The following is a 17,854-nucleotide window of genomic DNA, read 5'->3' as shown; positions in this document are numbered from 1 at the left end:
AAACCAATACCAGCTGTGGGTGGACCAAGAGTTAAGTGTTGATTCTGCAGACTGACCTATCTTACCTTTTCGATAGCTTTGCAATTAGCTCTGTACCTGAGTACCAGATATACATAACATCTGAGGAAGATGGTGCTCTGGTTTTCCAGTCCTTGTGCCATGCCTGTGAAGGAAGCATGTTTGCTAACAGCTGACAGAGTTTTAAACTGGCGATTTAAAGCAAAGCAAGGCAGTTTGGCACATGTGCAAATGGATTTTCCAGGATGGTCTGGGCATCCTTTCATTGTGTACCATCTGTTTCTAAAATGTAAAGTAATTTTAATCTGCTCCTATTTCGAGAAAGGAGCCAAAGTGGCTGCCAATAATCCTACAAAATACTTTCATAAATTCCAGCATGGGGAAAATGTACATCAAGAACAGTTCACCATAAAGGCACTGCAGATATTTTGAGAAATATTCTTTCACCCAGGACAAAGAGAAAGTTTGGTACAAGCTTTGGGAATCATTGGGGCTGTTTTAAATATTTGTGCATGAAAACCGCAGTCCTAATAATCGGTGGGCAAGAACACTGTTGTAAAAACTTCACCAAGTGAAGAATGTGAAACTTGGAAAGAAGTTAGCAAAATGCATTCACTTCCAATTCTAATCATTAGTAGTCAGTTATCTGGGATTAAAGGACTGGTAAGGGGCCAGTCATAAATGCATAATATTTCAAACGGCAATTCTGTAATGTCAGCCATCCTCTTTCCTCCATAAATGCTGCTTGGCCTGCTGTGTTCTTCCAGCATTTTATTTTTTTGCACTATTATAAGTTTCTCCTTTGAAGTAACTTATCATAAATGAGATGAAATAGCTATCCTACTGTTTCCTTATACCTTTGTGTTTGTGTGCGCATTAATATATAATTTTACACTTGCTGCTCAGGCTTTGAAGGTCAAGTAATTTTGACATTGAGTTAACTTCACTTATTAATACTCCATTTTTACATAGCTGTTTAAAGTAGAGAGGACACAGGAATTTGGTCTGAACACACCACGATTTTTATTTAATCCAAATTACAAGCTGAACAGTACAATAACAACGTGAAACCAGAATATGAAAATTATGAGTTATGATAATTTTCATGGATCTAGAACGAAATGTCATTTAATTTTTCATGCCTTTATCTCTGTCTGATGTTTAGCAATATAGGAATGTGCAATAGAAATATTTCCAACAGTTTAAAATACAACACAAGTGGACAACAAAAAATAATCGATACTCTGAAAACAGCCTCTTCAACGATTTTTTGTATGCATTAGATAATGAAATATATGTATTTTTTTTAGCTTTTAGAAAAAAATATGTTCAGTATAGTATGAGGTGCCTTGATAATGTAATTGACTCCTCTGACAACATTGTATTAATCTCTATGATGGTCATGCAGCTTCTCTGCCATTTTCTCCAACTCCAAGTCCATAGCTGCCAGATTTTCAAGTTCCTTCTGCTTTGGAGATAATGGAAAGCATTTCATAATTAATATGATGGCTTCTTCCTGACTATTATATAAAAACCTTACCCACTGTAGTACAGATAGTATGACATTCCAACTGCATCACTGTACATTCTGAGACAGGTTGTTCAACTCATTTGTTCAATTGCCAAATATGCTCAGTGTAGTTATTCATATCTAATATACTGTTAGAGATAGCTATTTCTAACATTATATTAGATATGGATGATCACACTGTGGTTATACATACCCCTGCAACAAAAGCCTGATGAGAGAAATGAAAAAAAATAGTTAAGTAATATACACTATATTTCTTATATAGTTTAAATATATAGTTTAACTATATAGCTTATATATTAACTATAAAACTTAAATGGAGACAGGCTGTGCTATTCATGGTTGTTTCTGTTTTTGGATTCATTCATGTCCTAATTAATTGACTGAATGTGGATAAATATTCCAGCTTATTTCAGTACCTGTGGAATTGTCAAGGAACAGCTCATAGGGAGTCCATTTAGCCCATTGTGCCTATGCCAACTCCCTGAAAAAAACGACCTTATCAATCCAATTCCACCTGTTGTTTCCTAAAGCTCTGCAAGTTTTCCCCTTTCAGTTACTTGCCCATTTCACTCCTGAAGTTCTTGAATGTGTTTCCAGGTCTCATAAGTAAAATAAAATTATCATCTTTCTGCTGGCTTTTTTTTGTTTGTTTTCTACTGTTACCCGTCTTCCTGCTACCAGATATGATTTCTTATTCATTATATCAAAAATATCATTGTTTTGAATACTTCTATCAAATTGTCTTTCCTGCTTTAAAGAGACCAAATCTAGTTTCTCAGCTAATTCCATGTAATTGAAGCCCTTTATCTCTGAAACTTTTCCAAGAAATCTCACCTCACTAAGGCATTGACATGCTTTCTCAGGCATGTAATGCCCAGGACAGGTCACAATGTTTCAGATGGGACCAAATGACAGTCCTGAACTTGCCCCTTTGCCAGTCCCAGGTTAAAGCAAAAATGGGATTAGCTTGGGGATTAAAAATGGGTTGATCAGACAGATCATGACCCAACTCAGTCTGTATAAATGGGTCTGTTTAATCTAAAACAAAGTACATGTATTAATAAAAGATGTGGCTAAGATGCATACAATCTAATAAAACATCTGATATTTGTATTAGGAAAATAAGGATGGATTTACAGCGTTTACTCTGCAGGGAACTCAAAAATACTAAATTATGTTGAATATAATCCCCAAATGCCTAATGGTTGTTTTCCAGTGGCAGCACTTTATTTCTAGATTTAAAAACAAAGTAAATTATATTATTATACTTGGTATTACATCATTTGCATTGTACTTTCATTTATTCCTCAAGGTCTCTGGAATATTAGTCCAACAACCTGACCACTACACCAACATTCCCCCAACATAAATTAGTAGCTTACAGTGAGTAATTTAAGAACAATTGATCCTGGTTAGATCAGATTTTGCTGTCATTTTCCTCTCTATGTTCCACAACTTCAGAAGTAGCTGGTAAATCAAGGTCAACTTGAAAACAGATATCTTACTATTTTAGCTCAGCAAAGTAACCATTTCCTTCAGCTGTATTTCTGTGAAAACCTTCAAGAAATCCTTGGTCAATGGAAGTAGAGGAATTAATATCTGTTCAGATGGAGATAATGGATGTCATTTTCAACATCAGATGATCTAATTCTTGAATATACTCTTCAGATAAGGATATAGGTAACCGCTGTGCATTCCTGACCATGCTCCTTAAAGCACAAACTCAGAGGGCACCATTATGATCTTTCCCCTCTGGAGAGGGCAGGCAATAAAAATGAACTGAATGTAGATTTTATGTGTTTAATTTGGTATTGGTATTGGTTTACTATTGTCACTTGTACTGAGGTACAGTGAAAAGCTTGTCTTACAAACCGATCGTACAGTGCAGTTACATTGAGTTAGTACGGAGTGCATTGATGTAGTACAGGTAAAAACAATAACAGTACAGAGTAAAGTGTCACAGCTACAGAGAAAGTGCAGTGCAATAAGGTGCAAGGTCACAACAAGGTAGATCGTGAGGTCAGGGACCATCTCATCGTATAAGGGAACCATTCAATAGTCTTATCACAGTGGGATAGAAGCTGTCCTTAAGTCTGGTGGTATGTGCCCTCAGGCTCCTGTATCTTCTACCCGATGGAAGAGGAGAGAAGAGAGAATGTCCCGGGTGGGTGGGGTCTTTGATTATGCTGGCTGCTTCACCAAGACAAAGAGAGGTAAAGACAGAGTCCAAGGAGGGGAGGGTGTCCGTGATGTGCTGGGCTGTGTCCACAACTCTTTGCAGCTTCTTATGATCCTGGGCAGAGCAGTTGCCATACCAAGCCATGATACATCCAGATAGGATGCTTTCTATGGTGCATTGGTAAAAGTTGGTGAGAGTCAAAGGGGACAAACCAAATTTCTTTAGCCTCCTGAGGAAGTAGAGGCACTGGTGAGCTTTCTTGGCCATGGCATCTATGTGATTTGACCAGGACAGGCTATTGGTGATGTTCACTCCCAGGAACTTGAAGCTCTCAACCCTCTCGACCTCGGCACCATTAATGTAGACAGGTGCATGTACACCGCCCCCTTTCCTGAAGTCAATGACCAGCTCTTTTGTTTTGTTGACATTGAGGGAAAGGTTGTTGTCATGACACCATTCCACTAAGTTCTCTATCTCCTTCCTGTACTCTGACTCATAACTGTTTGAGATGGCCAAAGTATTTTATACACTTCTATCTTACTTAAAATTCTGCAAACCATACTTCCTATGTGCTCTGATTTTTCTTTATTTTCAATCTTTTCTGTCAACATTTACTACTATAACTTGATACATCAACATATCTTCAATTTTTGCTATTTAAGTTTCACAACATCATTGCAAGTCTTGTTCACGAGATGGCAGCATGGAACAAGAATCTAAGCCTCCCAACTCACTAACTTGAAAAGTTTACAGTAGAGTACATAAGTACTATAGACATACCTGCACCACAGGGACTTTAATGGTTCAAGAAGGTGAAACATCACCATCACCTTCTCAATGTGACTGGGATGCTCAATAAATGCTCACCTTTCCGGTAATGCTGACATGGATTAACAATAAAAAAGGAAGAACCTTAAATGTATTAACTGGCCATAGGCATTTTATTTACCAGCACCATGAATATCTCAAACAATTTTAAATTCTTGTTTGCAATCACCAGGGTATGGAAAACCAAATTTGGTCCATTCTTCAAAATATGGAATTATCATGTCTGTGCCACAAAACAATAAGAACTCGCAACAATTAAACTTACATCCCAGTCTGTTTTCTATCAAGAGAAGTTTTATCTACAAGTCTCAGAGGATAATTTTACTATTGTATACTCAAGGGTATTTGCACCATTTGAGTTTATCGGCCAATCCTGATAGCCTCAGCTAACTTCTACTTCCACTTGTAAGCATTCTTTAATATTTTAATAAATATACTAAGGTGCATGACAAATCATGGAATTAAGAAATGGTTGTTGAAGTTGGAGCCTTACAAAATGACACAATGGACCCCCATTCAAATACATAGAGGGGTAGTGATGTTCTTGTGTTTGCTTCCACTCCAGTTGTGTGAATTTCAAGGTGACAAAAGAGACCTTTGCAGAATCTGCAAAATCTGTCACAGAGGGAGTAGACTGAGCCTGCTGAGGTGAAGGGTGTATTGTTTAAGATGTTATGCACTCCTTCCACTCTTTGTGCTTGGCCTCCACATGCTTCTATTAGATACTTGTGATTGGATATTTTCTTTGTGCTTCACCGGTCTTGAGCCAGGGTTTCTCATGAATTGATGAAAAGACATATTTCTTCAAGGAGGCTTTGAGGACATCCTGCATGTGCTTTCTTTGTGATCCTGGAAATCATTTGCTGAGATGAAGCTTGAAGTTGTGTTTATTTCAAGAGTCAAATGTTGGGCATGCAAACAATGAGGCCCAACATCGGAGGTGTTGAATGTGATCAGAGCTTGAATCCTGTGAATGCAGGGCTGGGAGAGAATGCTAACATTGGTTCACCCATCCTGCCAATGGATTTGGACAACTTGCAGACGCAGCACTGGTGACACTTCTACAATGTTTTGAGGTACCTGCAGTAGGTTGTCCATGTCTCCAATTCATATGGGAAAGTGGGATTGCTGCTCAATGGTTTGTGAGCTTAGTGTCAGGTTTGAGATCTTGATTTTCAAACACTCTTTTCCTTAGATGGATGAAGGCTGACTGAAGGCAATGGTGAATTTCAACATCAAAGGCTGCCTTTGCTGAGAGGTAGCTCCCAAAATATGGGAAATGAGCCATGTTGACCACAGTCAGGATGGTATTGTGTGAAGGAATAAGATAGTAAAGAACCTTTGTCCCCCGACTGTTTAGTATAAGGTCTATGCTCTCAGACAGCTCTGTGAAGACATCAACAATGATCTGGAGCTCAGCCTCCAAACTAGCAAATGTGGAAGCTTCATCTGAGTACTGTAACTTAGTGACTCAGGAGGGAGTGATTTTGGTTCAGGAAACAAAGAGAATAAACAGTTTTCCACTCATCCTGTAAATTAAGTGAAGGAACTTATAGGAAAGTTGGGAAAGGTGTTGAATAAGATTGCAATAACACATACTTGTTTGACCCCACTTTGCAATGGGCTTGGATCTGTGGTGGGTCACAGTTTGCATCATGGTGGAATAGATAGAGGATAGCCAAACATAGGAAGGATCTTCTAATTACTGCCAATTTGTTTACTGGGCTTCCTAGACCCTGATGAACCTTGACTTCCACCTCACTCATTTTTTCACTGAAGGTTTTCCCACAAACAATACTTGGCTTGCTTCATCCTCATATGTAATGCTGCTGCAGATAGTATCAGATGCTGCACCATCTTACAGCCAGAAAATAGATGCCAAAGTGTCTCATGTGACTGACAATGTGCGCACATTCTGCACAGAAATGTACAATCCACCATATCAGTAAGATGTAGGATCAACATGAGCCCCCTACAATAAAGGTCCATAATGAGTCCCAGGAAAAAGTAGATCACATTCCATTTCTTGACATCCATCTCTCCACCAAGGCAGACATTGATGATGAAATTCAGCACTGCTTTTAATATGCCAGCACAGCCTTTGGCTGTCTGAGGAAAAGAGTGTTCAAAGATCAAGACCTCAAACCTGACACAAATGTTGTGTTCTTCTGGGCTCACCTGTATGTTTCCGAGGAGACACCTCAAAGCACTGGTGAGATACCACCAAAGCTGTCTCTGCAAACTCTCCCAACTCCATTTGCGGGATAAGCAAATAAACATCAGCATCCTCTCCCAGGCCAATATCCCCAGCATCGAGGATCCAATTACATTAAGTCAGCTCTGTTGAGCAAGCCATTTCATGGGTATGTCTGATACCAGACTCCTGAAACAGACGTTGTATTCCAAGGTCCACAATTTATGTATAATTTATTTATAATTTATATTCTGTGTGTTGTCTGAATCTATATGCCTGTGATGCTGGTGCAAGCAAGTTTTTCATTGTACCTGTACCTCAGCGTACTTGTGCACGTGACAATAAACTTGGCTTGACTTGACTTAACAGGAGGTTAGAGGAAATGATTCAAGGATGTTCTTGAAGCCTCCTTGAAAATCCTCACTTGCTGTTGGGAATCCCTAGCTGTTACCACTCAAAAATGGAGGAGGCACCAAGAAGCTCCTGTCTCTCCATCAGGAGCCACATGGAAGCCCAGTGACTTTAGTGGAAGAAGTGTACCACGGCTATACTACCCACCCACCTGCCCCATCAAGCATCTCCAGCCGCATTTGTGGCAGAGTCTTCCCATGCTGGCTTCATTGGCCACTTCAGAATATATAAAACTGGAGAGGAAGCAAATTACTCTTGACCTTGGAGGGCTGTCAATGAAGAAGAAAGATTAGGCTCCAGGGCCCAATGGTGAAGAAGATGTTAGGTATGCAAATATGAGACTTAAGAGTAGTTCCAGGATCCCTTCTGAACAATGAGCTGGCACAAATACAGTTTAGCTGACTACATTTGAGATAACCACAAATACATTTGGATTAACCTGTGGTCTTTAGAGGGACTACTGGAAGTTGATACCATAAAAACATGTTTAAAAATGCTTACCTGACTGTGGAACTAGGTTTACTTTCTGACCACATCCACAAAGCAGTCCAATGATCATTGCTGGCCCCTCTCAACCCCACTCCCAATCATACCCTCCTCTTGTCGATCACCATTACTCTTCTGGGGCTTCTATCTCTCTCCAAATCACTTTCCTGATCACTTCCTAACCTCAGCTGGTGACACAAGAGACTTAAGTTTCAATACATTGTGAACTACCTATGGATATGTAGTGTGTCCACAGCCTGATGATCTTATTTGAAGCCTTAATTCCAATACTGAATAGACCTTCAACTTACTGGACACATGGTTCATTCCCTATGGCTGCTTCACCATATGGGTATTATTCCAATTTCAACCCCCTCCAACCAAGAGGCCTTTGAACTCTCAGTCACTCAACATATTCTAGACAGAGATCAGTAGAGATTTAGATACAAAGGGAATCAAAGAAGTGATTTCATATTATTATCTCTGTAATAGATAATGGATGTTGCAAGAGTAACAGTGCTGTAGATGTTCTTAGAATTGAAAAAAATATTTCTTAAGAAATATTTATTGGGAAAATACTTCACATCCAATTAAGTTGCAATAATTTTGTTTTAGAAAATGAAAAAAATAAGATTATAACATAGCTGTGGATGATTATGTCTTATAAATAATCATTGTTTTATTATATAATGATGCATCATTGTAGGGTTCATCAGATTATTTTAGATTATGGGTGGAAAATCAGCCATTTTGCAAAGTAAATCATATCAGTTATTCCCTCAAACATTAAGTACTTTTTCTTAAAATTTAAAAATGTAAGTTAACAAATACCTTTATTATTGTTCATTTAAAAAAATATTAGGCTTACCTCTTCTTCAGTTAATACTCTGTGGTTCATTTTTTTCTTTCCTTCATTGTGATTTTGCTTTCCCTTCTCATCCTCAGAACCATAAAGTTTTGGGATTTCCATGGACGGCTTCCTGGACTTCAGATAGTGTGCCAGCTTGTCCATTCTATCATACATCCTTTCCTCTTGGAAATCATGGTCAAGGTTTTGCCTTATGGGGTGTTCTTCATTACGTTCCTCATTCTGGCCTTGGTCCTGCTCCTCACGTCTTTTTTCATACTCTGTTCTCTGCCTCTTGTCATCATGTTCTTCGTATTCCGGATAGAAGTGACCATGCTCACTGCGCTTTATTTCCTCTTCACTGCCAGGATATCTATCCTCCAAACTATGCCTTTTCTTCGACCAAAACTGTTGGACTGTATTTCTCTCTTCCTCTTCATCTTTTCCATTGCTAGTATATCTTTCTTCTGTACTTTCTTCTCTTTGGTGCTTCTTTTCATTGGGATTATTTGTTTTTTCCTCACTGCTGTGTTGCTTTTCCTCGCTGTAATATCGTTTTTCATCCCCCTCTTCTTCCTCTTCACTGTGGTGCCTCTTGTAGTCAGTATGATGTCTCTTTTCTTCCTCTTCATTGTATTTTTTTTCTTCACTATTGGTCCTTTTGTCAAGGTGTTTTTCCTCCTTTGATTCCTCTGAGCTACTCATGGAGTGCCTATTTGTTTTATCCTCATACTCCACCTGGTTTTCATATCTTTTAAGGTAATTGTGGATATTTTTGATGCTTTCTAGATCTTCACTAGATTCATCAGATATATCTGAGTCCTTCTTATTTCGGTGGACACTCCTATCCTCATCTGAATGACCATAGTTGTTTCTCTTCTGGTAGTGTATGGGACCATTATGTAATTTCTCTCCTTCTTCACTATCTTGCTCTTCCAAATCTTCAGAGTCAGGTTTCTTGTGGTCATAATGACCATTTCTGTTATCTTGATTATTGAGATCTTCATTAGATCCCTCTGCCCCTGTGTCAATATGTCCAAGTCTTCTTTCATTCGAGTGTCCATGAATGCCAAATTGTTCATCCTCCTCAGAAGGCTCTTCACTTCTAATGTCTTGTCGCTTGTGATGAGACACATTGATTGTACTCTCGGTACTGTCTGCTTTCTGTGAGCCTTCTTGCTCATGAGTGGTATCTTCCTCGCTGTGTTTCCTGTATGTTCTTTCATTATCTTGCTCAATTCTTTTATCTGCATATCTCCTTTCTTCATGTTGTTGATTTGAATGGCGATCTCCATGGTCTCTGACATGATAAGTGTTTTTTACTGGATAGAAGTCTTCTATACTTCTACTTTCTTCCTTGCTGTTATTCACCTCAGTTTTTTCTTCTTCATGGTCTTGTTTGTAATGTTGTCTTTCCTCACTCTCATCTTCACTTTGTTTGTCTTCCTCATAATGCCGCCTCTGGTATTCCTCAACAGCCCTCTGGCTTCCCTTATCTTCATAGGGAGGATTTTCAGAGTCCTCAAGGTGCTTGTCCTCTTCATAATAATTATTTCCTCCCTCATATTTCTTTTCTGCTACTTCATGCTTCTCACCTGGAACAGGATGCAACAATGAAGCTTTAAGGAGAAAGCAGCCTGAAAACTCAAGTGCTTATTATTGGGAACTATGTGTTTTTAAAACACTGTGAGAGTGAACTATGCTGAATACAAATGGTGCCTTACAGCATATATAGCATATCATGGATATTTTGACCATGCGGTTCCATGCATGTAAAGTTGGGTACATAGTGGTGACACCAATCATCATGTAATGCAGGTTTGATGCATTCGGCCACATTGGTTTCCATATGTGCAAAAGATTTATAGGCATCAACTTATGAAGAACATACAGAAAATCAGATGCTAAAAGAAGGAAGCAGCATTGCTTGTGCATTACTTAAAGGGCTACACCATTACTGACATCTTTGTGGGTGAGGAGGTGGGGGAAATGTTTTGTAGCAAATATCAAAAGGATAAGCTGAATCACAATGATGGAACAGACTATTCAGCCAAATATTACAATGATTACAGCACAGAATGAAACCATTCAGCCCATCTTGTCTGCACCAGCTCTAAGCCAGAGCAAATCTCCAGTTCCATTCACTGGCCCTTTCTTTGTAGCCTTGCAAAATTTTCTTCATTATATATTTATCTAATTCCTTCTTGAAGGCCACAGTAGGACCTCCCTCTAACACATTTGTTGTTGGTTCCAACCACACAATGTGCAAACATGTTTTCCCTCACATTATTCTTAGTTCTCTTCTCCTTTACTTTATACCTTGGCCTCCACCCATGGGTACAGAAGAGGTTCACCAGGATGTTGCCTGGACTGAAGAGTATTAGCTTTAAGAAGAGGTTGGGCAAACTTGGATTATTCTCTCTGGAACGTCAAAGGCTGAGAGGCAAATTGACATAGTTTAAAAATTATGAAAGGCATGGATAAAGTAGGAAGTCAGAGTCTTTTTCCCTGGGTGGAAATGTCCAATATTAGAAGGCATAGGTTTAAGGTGAGAGGGGGAAAGTTTAACAGAGATGTGCAAGGCAATTTTTTACACAGAGAGTAGTAGGTGCCTGGGACATGCTGCTGGGGGAGGTGGTGGAAACAGATACAATAACAATATTTAAGAGGCACATAGACAGACACGTGAACAGGCAGGGAATAGAGGGAAATGGACCATATACAGGAAGATGGGAAGAGTTAGATTGGCATTATGGTTGGTGCAGGCATGGTGGACCAAAGGGCCTGTTCCTTTGCTGTATGTTCTATGTTCTTCCACCAAAGGGAACAATCTCCCACACTAGTGGGAGAGCACGAACAAGGGGACATAGCTGCAAAATAAGGGGCGTGTCATTTAAAACTGAGGTGTGTAGAAATCTTTTCTCTCAGAGTGTGTTGGATCTCTGGAATTGTCTGCTCTAGAGGGTCATGCAGTACAGATCACTAGATATATTTAAGGTGCAGATAGATAAATATTTGGAAGATCGAGGAATTGAGGGCTGGGGAAATGAGGGAGTTGAAGCCTGCATTGATTAGCCAGGATCATATTGAATCATGGGGCTGGCTTGAGGGGCCTGGTGGTCTGTTCTTCCTCCTATTTTCTCATGTTCCTGCGTTGTCTTCTACCCACTCTGTCCAGACACTCATCTTTTTATAGACTTCTAACCAAATGTCCCCTCAGCCTTCTCTTCACTGGAGAAAACAGTCCCAAACTCTCCAACCCCTCCTTATAATAATTCTTTATCTTAGGAACCATTCTGGTAAGTCTTATCTGGACCATCTCCAATGCATTCACATCTTTGCTATAACATGGCAACCAGAAGTGAACACAAGACTCTATATGAGACCGGGTGCTCTGTTATATTTTTCACTGTGGGAGAGTTGAAGTTAGTTTGTGTTACTTTTCTTCAGACTTAAGTATTGTGCTCTATTTCTCTGCCAATACCCCTCCCTCAAATAACAGAGTTATAGAATCATAGAGCAGTACAGCACAGATACAGGACCTTCGGCCCAACGAGTCCATGCTGACCACGGTGCCCACCCATCTAGTCCCACTTTCCTGCATTTGGCCCATATCCCTCTAAGCCCTGCCCCTCCATGTATCTATCCAAATGCTTCTTAAATGATACTATTGTACCTGCCTCAACCACTTCCTCTGGCAGCTCGTTCCATATACTCACCACCCTCTGCAGGAAAAGTTGCCCCTCAGGTCCCTTTTAAACCTTTCCCCTCTCACCCTAAATCTATGCCCCCTTGTTTTGGACTCTCCTACTCTGGGGAAAAGACTGCTACCATCCACCTTATCTATGACCTTCACGATTTTATAAACCTCCATAAGATCACCCCTCATTCTCCTATGCTCCAAGGAATAAAGACTTATTCTGGCCAACCTCTCCCTGTAGCTCAGGTCCTCTAGTCCTGGCAACGTACTTGCAAATCTTTTCTGCATTCTTACCAGTTTACCCACACCTCTCCTACAACAGGGCGACCTAAACTGTACACAGTACTTCAAGTGTGCCTTACCAACAACTTGTACAACTGCAACATAGTGTCCCAACTTGTATAGACAGTGCCTTGATTGATGAAGGCCAGCATGCTAAACACCTTTTTCACCACCCTGTCTGCCTGTGATACCGCTTTCAACAAACTATGCACTTGTTCTCCGAGGTCCTTCCGTTCCGTTACACTCCCCAGTCCCCTACCATTCATAGTGTAAGTCCTATGCTGGTTTTACTTTCCAAACTGGATCACCTCACACTTATCTGTATTAAAATCCATTTGCCACTCCTCAGCCCACATCTCTATCTGATCAAGATTCCCCCTGTAATCTACGATAACTTCCTTCACTATCAACAACACATTCTAATTTTGTGTCATCCACAAACTTACTTATCAAGCCTCGTGCATTCGCATAAAAATCACTTATATACAGAGCCAATAACAAGGGCCCCAACACTGACCCCTACAGTGCACCACTCCACTGCAGTCATCAGCCTCCATTCCGAGAAACAACCTTCAACCACCTGCTTCCTACTTCCCAGCCAATTTTGAATCCACCTAACTAGCTCTCCCTGGATTCCATAGGACCTCACCTTCCAGACCAGCCTACCATGTGGAAGGCCTTGCTAATGTCCAAATAGACAACATCCACTATCCCGCCCTCATCTACCTTCTTGGTTATCTCTTCAAAAAGCTCTAAAAGGTTCTCAACATTGCTCAGTATCACGTTGCTCTTGTGGGATCTGGGTGTGCTAATTTGAAAGCTGCATTTTCCATATTCCAAAAATGACTTCACTTCAACAAGTGTTCTGGTGTCTTTGGAAAGCCAAGATGCAAAAATCAGTGTACTAACACCCCTCTTACTTGGTCAGAATGCAAGTAATAGAGACATCGTTATATTCCATGATCATTTTGGGGGCGAAATCCCCGTAAATACTACCCTAGCGATCGTTTTAAGAAAGCGATTCTTGGCGTTGAATGACCTGGATCACAAAATCCAGGCTTGTACCGACACAAGGGTTTCAGTGCAGCCCTTCTCGGTACCCTCAGTCAGGTAACCGAAACTCACTTTCCTTCACATTAAACAGAGCAAGGAAACGCCAACATCGCTCGTTCTTCTTTGTAAGTGAATTTGAAATTTGGGAACATTTAAGGGCAAATTCGATTGAGCGCAGGGGAGTTTCGTGCACTTACCCAACTCATTCTCACGGCTTACACATGAACATTCCCTGGACTTGAGTGCATGTAATAGAGAGACTTAAAATCCCCAATTAGACACTGTTCGATCAACACAGTTTTCGTAACGATCAACGACAAAAATATTGCAGCAAATGCGCAAAACTTGCTGATGTTTATTGAAACCTATCTCAATGCCAGCTCGCCCAGGGCGCCGTGTTTGGGATTGCATCCATTCGCTAAATAGACTTGGAAAAAGACTCCAACCCTCCCAAACCCAGCACCCTTAATAAACCGCAACTACATAGTTTAAGAAAATGTATTTGAAACATTGGAACAGTAAAAGGCAGCGAGATTGTCTATTATTGGTAGTAGTTTGTTTTAATCCCTCCTCATTTGAAATGAATTTTATCGGATTATTATTTTAAATTACCACGGTATATTGAGTTGATAAATAACTATCGCATCACCGCCAAAAGATAAATTCCTAATTTAAACATTTACTCTCCTCCCCACCCACAGACACAGACACACACACACACACAGAGTCTTTGTTCCAAATTTCAGCGTCGATCGTAGATTCGACCGAAGACAACCACTTGTTTAGCATTTTTCAGTCATCTTGCATTAATGATCAATGTAATAGTTAAACTCGGGGCGGTTGGTGATGTTATTGACCATACAAAGATATACGCTTACTTTTCAGGATTTCCCTGCATTCCGAAGTCACTGGAGAAGAGTCTTGTTCGGAAAGAGCATTGGAAAGTGCCTCGATTATACACCGCGTCACCTAAACGAGAAATGTCGGACATGCTCAGCACTTGTCTCCTCTGTTCGTGCTTCAGAAAAGAGAGAGTTAAAATTCTGCTTTGGAGACATGTTCATGCAACGTACCAGTTCATCCTTCTGTGCGTCCCTCTCTACCGGCAGCGCGCTGACCACTGCCAAGAACAAGAAATAAACATAATGACTGCTCCTGGAACAAAAACAAAACTACCCCACAGGAAAACGAACTGGAGAACCCCAAGCAAGAGAAAGTTTGCTTGCACCTGACCTGCAGGTTAGAGTCTGGTCGTGTTTTCAATATGTAAAACTATGGATGAGAAAGAAACTTACCAAAATGGTTCCCAGGATAAAGAAATTCTGAGGGTTGGAGAAGCTGGGACTGTCTACTCCAAGGAGAAAGTGAGGGATATTTGATAGACGTCTTATAAAATGATGAGATTCTGGACAGAGTGGATAGAACACATGAAAATAGGAGCAAGAGTGGGCCACTCGGCTCTCAAACCTGTCCCGCTATTCAGTATGATCATGTCTGATCTATCCAAGTCTCATCTCCTCTTCCGCGCCAGTTCCCCCAAACCCTTAATTAAAACAGAAATACTGGAAGAACTCATCCCGTATTCTCTGATGGAGCACAACTTCAGTGGAAGTTTTCATTTTAATATCAGCAGGAGCCTTATTGGTTTGCCTTTCATTTTGCGTGTTTTTAATTTTATAATGAGGTAGCTGGAGGAAAAGTATTCGGGAACATGTGGGACCCCTTGGCGATATGTTCACAATGTGTCCAGTCCCAGGACCTAATGTACAATGTAGCCTGAGTAATCTGCTAATGGAACTGATTGCAACCCACCTTTCACGGTACTGGGCATTGATCTTGTCAATAAATGACGGGTACTCTGGACTGTGGTTGTCAACATGCGCTTTTAAATAAAACAAACAAGAAATGATGGAAATATGAACAGACTATATTCGAAATACTCAGCAGGTCGGGCAGCGTCTGTGGAAAGAGAAGCAGAATTAACGTTTCAGGTTGAAAACCCTTCATCAAAACTGAGAAAGAGAGAAAATAAATGAGGGAAGGAAATGATGAAAACACTCAGAGGGTCTGGCAGCTCTTGTGGCGAGTGAAGCAGAGCTAACGTTCCATCAGGACCACAAGCCCCACGAGAACTTGTCCTCCTGAATATATTCCAACATTTTGCTTTCATTTCCACTGCCCAGCCTCCGCAGTATTTAGCTTTTGCACTCGCTTTTATATGAACAAAGATTTAACAATAAATCGATGCTGGGATATCACAAATCTGGTTGCTTTTGTTGTGATCATCAAGAATATGAGGGGAAAATGCCACCCAAAGGTCTGCCCAATCGCCTCGGGGAAGGTTCGCCAGACTGGCTGGATCAGTAACCAGGACCCATTCGCTATCCAAGGTGCTGAAACAGAGAAACTGTTGATTAAGAATACGGATTGAAATAAACAGGCAAAAGCAAACATTACCTGCCACGGCAGGCAGAAAAGCCAAGGTTAGGAGAGGCAAAAAACGCATAGTCTTGCTCGAAGCCTTGCGCGCTGAGAGGAGTTTGTGGGATGATGGTGCTTTTCACCCGCTCTCTGCAGTCTCTGGATGGAGCCGAGCACCAGCAATCCCAATTTAAAGCGACGGCACAGCGCATATAACGCGCTGCTGGTCTTGGAGGCGGAGGCAGCCTCCACACCCGAGAATCATCGTCATCAAAGCTCCACAAAAGCTTCGGCGGAAAATGTTTCTGCGTAATCGTTCACTTCCATTTATTATTTAGTTCATTTTTTTAATCTTGGTAGACGGAACGAGTGAATCTCCATCTCGTTTGTTTGTCTAGCTCAATCGCACCATGGCGTTCTCAACTTATTGATTCTGTGCAGTAGTTCTGCGGTTATTGGGAGACGATATCAGCCTCAGAACAGATAAAGAAAATTATATTACACTTTTTGTTGTCATTTTAGCCCAACCTCTTCCCATTTATTTCTCTCCTGTGGTATAATTCTACAGGCAATCAAATCTCTTCAGCAAAAGATTATTCTTTTGGTTTAGGACAAAATAACAACCTGAGAAACAATTCTGGCTGCGAAGCTTGAACTTTGGAAATACAATTAATGGACTCTTCCTAATTATCAGATTTACATAAAAAGGAATGGGTTCTTTTTTTTAAATACCGATTTCCCTTACAAGAATTACTTGAAATTAGAGCCTCAAAAGTATTTCCACGAATCACATCGTTGATCTGTATCGAGGTTAAAGATGAACCTTAAATGCCTTTTTTAAAAACCTGTTTAACAGTATCCGTTTTTATATTCATACGCTGTCATTTTCTTTAAGTTGGCCAGATGCAAATGAGCCGAGGATGAAAGAGAAGCTCGTCTACCAATCTATTTTTAATGAGAATAGCCTGAATGTTTCCTTATTTTAGGTCACGTTTCAACTCACACAGGTAATTGAGATCATATAATATTTAAATGGAATCCAACGCCAGAATAAACATTGGTGGTTAATTACCTAAAACCTAAAACTGCAGACAGTGACTGAAGATTGTTCCAATCCAATAAACCTGAATCAAGAACTGCCACCAACATCATTGTCCTCTGTCACAAAAGAAATGTTCCTATACTGTTGTTTACTTCAGTTGCACTGGCATTTAAAAGCACTTTATTCACAGCCATTGAAAACATTGGAGGATTAGAACTCAAATTCATTTTGATCTTGTCTGTAAAATGTGACTAAATGGAGCATGGAATTAATGAATGTGTGGAGAAAGTGGTATATTTCAGAAGAAAGAATCTTTATTAAATTTTAATAGACACATAAGTTGCATTTTGAGGTTTGATACAATAAGTATCAAGTTGATGGTTTGTTGGTTATGCCTTGCAGTAATGTGTAGGCCCTAGAAATAGAGTCGTAGAGAGATAAAGCACAGAAACAAGTCCTTTGGCTCACTGCATTTGTGCTGTTCATCAAGCACACATTTTCGCACAAATCATACCCTAACCCATTTTATTCGCCTCACATTCCCATTAGTTCCCTCATAGGTTCCACCACTCAGCGACACACAGGGTATTTTACCATGATCACTTTTAACCTACCAACCTGCCTGTTTTTGGAATGTAGGAAGAAACTAATGACCCAGAGAAAACACACACAGAGGCAGGGAAAATCTACAAACCCCCCAAGTGACAGCACTTGAGGTCAGGATTGAAATATTCTCAGCTCAGGATTAAATGATTTGACCGATATTCAACAAAATAGTGTGTAAATTGCCTACTTTGAGGCAGGGGGAATTTTGATGTCCTCTATGACAGGTGATCTGGACATCATATCCGACCATGAC

The 17,854-nt window shown here is 40.2% G+C and overlaps 1 protein-coding gene across 1 annotated transcript; it reads right to left on the bottom strand.

Moving 5' to 3' along the window:
- Positions 1-1,402: 1,402 nt before the first annotated feature.
- On the bottom strand, positions 1,403-16,165 carry chgb (chromogranin B). The gene is made up of 5 exons (XM_052011228.1): positions 15,990-16,165; positions 14,606-14,687; positions 14,411-14,501; positions 8,519-10,092; positions 1,403-1,486 (listed from the first exon to the last, which is right to left on the bottom strand). Exons 1-5 carry the CDS (start codon positions 16,163-16,165, stop codon positions 1,403-1,405), a joined length of 2,007 nt encoding a protein of 668 aa, XP_051867188.1.
- Positions 16,166-17,854: the final 1,689 nt, after the last annotated feature.

This window comes from Pristis pectinata, chromosome 3 (assembly GCF_009764475.1).
Source record: "Pristis pectinata isolate sPriPec2 chromosome 3, sPriPec2.1.pri, whole genome shotgun sequence".
NCBI lineage: Eukaryota > Metazoa > Chordata > Chondrichthyes > Rhinopristiformes > Pristidae > Pristis > Pristis pectinata.
The sequence above is the reverse complement of the archived record's forward strand: the minus strand, read 5'-3'. Positions and strand labels throughout refer to the sequence as shown.